Genomic DNA, 3367 nt, shown 5'->3' on the forward strand with positions numbered 1-3367 from the left:
CACTAGACTGCTGGATTGGGTGACAGGGAGGATGAGCTTGATGCCATTGCATACAAGGGACAATAATGAAGATCAAGTCAGGCTGGAATGTTTTTCAAACAGGATCACACAGAGAAACACAGAATTTTATAGTGGTTCGGTCAATGTGACCTCTGTCAACTATTGGGCATCTCTCTCTCTCTCTCTGACTTACACAATAGAGAGGAGGAAGCGTCCACCCTTTATATAGATATTTTCAAAGTTACATTAAGACACCTTAAACACAAGGAGTCCAGGTTGGACTACATACTCTAATACAAGACTCTTCTTCTTTACAGGTTTGGTTTCCTTATAAGACTGAATTTCTTGTAGGAACGACCACCAGAAGGGGACTCGGGACTCTCCTCTCCAATGTGTGGGACTTTCACAAGAGAGTCCTTCTCAACATAGAGACCAACTTGATGAGGGATTCTTGCTGGATCTGAACTTATCTTCACCCCTAAGGATATTTAATCTTAGAAATGCAAAATGGGCAGGAATTAATTTTACAGCATTTGATATGCCCAAGCCCACACCATTTTTGGTGCCAAAATGTGCCCCCATGACCCTTATATTTTTTTTACCGCATATCAAACGTGACCCTTAGGAAAGATAAAACTGGCTCGACTGTTGCATCATTCAGCCAAAGTATCTGTTAACTTTCTATCAAGCTTCCCTACCTTAAGAGAGAAAAAAACAAAACTGTACCTTTCTTACACTATTTTGGGACCCAGGTCGTCCTGTCAAGAGTCTCACAGCTATCAAACTGTTTCTGTATGAGCTTGAAATGCGTTAAATGAGACAAGTCCCTTACAAAACAATAAAAGCATCTTATTGACAATATTGGTCACAACCCTTTCTGGAAATATATGACAAACTGGCATCTTTTTTCATTACACACCTAGATGAATCATCTCTCTCTCATAATTTGCTCCGATAAAATCCATGTGTTTTCAATGTATTTAATGCTGATGAAAAGGGGATATAACCCAACATTCAACCCATCTTTCCTCCATGGATGAGAATGAATCACCATTACTTAAACCCATCTAATTTAAATGGGTCTATTGGCAATGAAGAAGGCTCTCTTTAACTTCCATTATGATCGAATGGATATCTCTTATATGAAATCAAAAGAAGATGCGATGATTTCTCTCAAGAATTCACCAATGAAAAATGCACTCTTACTTTCTTTCTGTCAAATTTGTCATAACCACTACTTACACTCCACGAAATTGCGTACCACGAAGCAGGCGCAAATGAATAGACCCACAGGACCATAGAAACACATGGCGGTCAGAATCAACACCCCTTTATAGAAACGAATGATATAACGAAATCCTCTCTAGTTTCTGGGCTTGTAATAAGCATAGACTGTATAGAAAGTTTGTGTAAAGGTGAGCAGAAGCAGGACGATTGCAGCCAGGAGAGAGAGGATAGCCCAAGGGTTGCTGAAATAGTTGTGCTTCAGGCTAGCCTTCCATGTATTCCACCTGTGGTTGTAGTAGTCATTCACCTGCTCAGATAGTGATGAAAGATAGCTCTCATTGATGTCAAACACCACCTCCTCGCACAGCTTGTTGAACAAGTCTGCTACCTCATCATCACTCCCCAGCCAGTGCTCTATAATCCCCCTGTAGTGAAGGTAGCTCACATCATCTCCTGAGTTGATGAGGTTGTCCATGAAGACGATATAGGAAGTGATTTCATTGCTGCAATCAAGATGGCATTGCTCGAACGCGATCAAGTTGAGGAAAAGTGACTTGGTTCCATCATGGATCAGTAGCCTTGGCATGTGCAGGTATCCTTTTTCGAACCGGATGTCCCAGAACCGATCTGTCTTCCTCTTCCTAATCCCGATCCCTGCCTCTCTTAGCTCGGTAATGCAGTGTACCAGCTGTTGTCTCCGCTTGTCGGCAACTTGAACCGTTCTGGATCTTCGGCGGCGCCAGATCTTCGGAGCCCGGACTGGCTCAGCCGGTCCGCTTCTGAGCAGGCTCCTCCTGAAGACATCCAGGCAATGGAGTCCTCCTGTCAGTGGGTCGAAGGCTTGTGCTGCTTGGATCCTATTGGTGTCCAGAGGTTCATCGTTGGGCATGAGTGGATCAAAGAATTGGAGTGCAAGCTTTGCAACCATGAATCCCTTATCTGGATCACCTTCTTGCAAGGTGTAAAGCCGTTCAAGAACAAACAGTGGGAGCTGGTTCTCCAGCATGATCATGTCACGTTGTATGGAGTGCATGGTGCCTCTCATGGCGAAGACGGGATCGTTATGGGAGTACCCCAAGCTCTTGAATCCCTCCACCGCACCGCGGAAGAGCTCGAGGGCGAAGCAACCGTCGAGCATCATCATCTCGCAGAATTCGTTGCTGGTCAGGGTGATAGTCCCTTCATAGCACTCTCTTGCTCTCTCTTCCAAGTCCTTCATGACGTCCGAGTAGGCCCGGACATCTTGCTTGGTGCGCTCGAGTACATGCTGGAGGCACCGCCATTTGTGGTTCTCCATGTCGCGGAGGCGCCTCTTCCCTTGGTGGTAGGGGCCGATGGACACGTTCTGGGGGACATAGGCCTTGTCGTCGCTGTCTCGGAGGCACTTGGGGACTCTGTAGATGCAGAGCTTGGCCCATAAACTGGAGGTGTCCTCATGGAGGGACTGGTTCAGCTTCTCTCTGATGGAGATCACCCACTCTGAGTCTGGCTCTGAACTCACTGCTTCTTGCTGTTCCTCCTGCTGTGCCACTTCCTCGATGGCACCTTTCGGATTTGCGACGCTTTGCTTAACTGTTTCGCTCAGCTTCAGGGCGATAAGGTACCAGCTGAGGAGTTCTTTGTTGAAGACTGCCACCATCTTCTTTCTTCTTCCCTAAGAATCATCAAACAACCACAGGATATGTTCCTTCTTTAATCCTTCTCTTTTGGCCTATGAAAGGTCCACATCCTGTAGAACTGAATTATTAAAGCATTAGATACCTTTTCTCCAAATGCCCAACTGCGCTTTTCCTGCTTTCATGGCCTTTGAATGATGTTGCTAGTGCAGATCTACGGTTGGTTGTGAAAGTGCAATCATTGTTTCTGTGTAAGTTGCGTCGGTAGACCGCTACTTTCCAACTACTCTGTGGTAATAACCGTATGGATGCAAATTTGAAAAAAAATGTGATGTTTCCTTTGTGGTGTTGATTTGGAAGGATATCTTTATTGCATTAAAACCAAGTCATCTAATAAACCTGACTCAGGTTGAACATTAGATTTATTTGGAAAATAGTTAAGAGAAAATGAATAGCAGAGCATCACTTTAAAGTTTTTTTTTTCAACAGTCATGATCTTGCTATCCTTTTTCTATGGATATACC

The 3367-nt window shown here is 44.5% G+C and overlaps 1 protein-coding gene across 1 annotated transcript; it reads right to left on the reverse strand.

Annotated features, from left to right (window-relative positions):
• Positions 1–1363: 1363 nt before the first annotated feature.
• Positions 1364–2866, reverse strand: LOC149847263 (UPF0481 protein At3g47200-like). Its single transcript, XM_089998363.1, has one exon. The coding sequence runs from the start codon at positions 2864–2866 to the stop codon at positions 1364–1366; it is 1503 nt and encodes a 500-aa protein (XP_089854489.1).
• Positions 2867–3367: the final 501 nt, after the last annotated feature.

This window comes from Nuphar pumila, chromosome 2, assembly GCF_984573655.1.
Source record: "Nuphar pumila chromosome 2, dmNupPumi1.hap1.1, whole genome shotgun sequence".
Classification (NCBI taxonomy): domain Eukaryota; kingdom Viridiplantae; phylum Streptophyta; class Magnoliopsida; order Nymphaeales; family Nymphaeaceae; genus Nuphar; species Nuphar pumila.

What these genes read in the sequence shown, in the direction of transcription:
- LOC149847263 (XM_089998363.1), bottom strand. Translation starts at nt 2,866, where the DNA reads ATGGTGGCAGTCTTCAACAAAGAACTCCTCAGCTGGTACCTTATCGCC.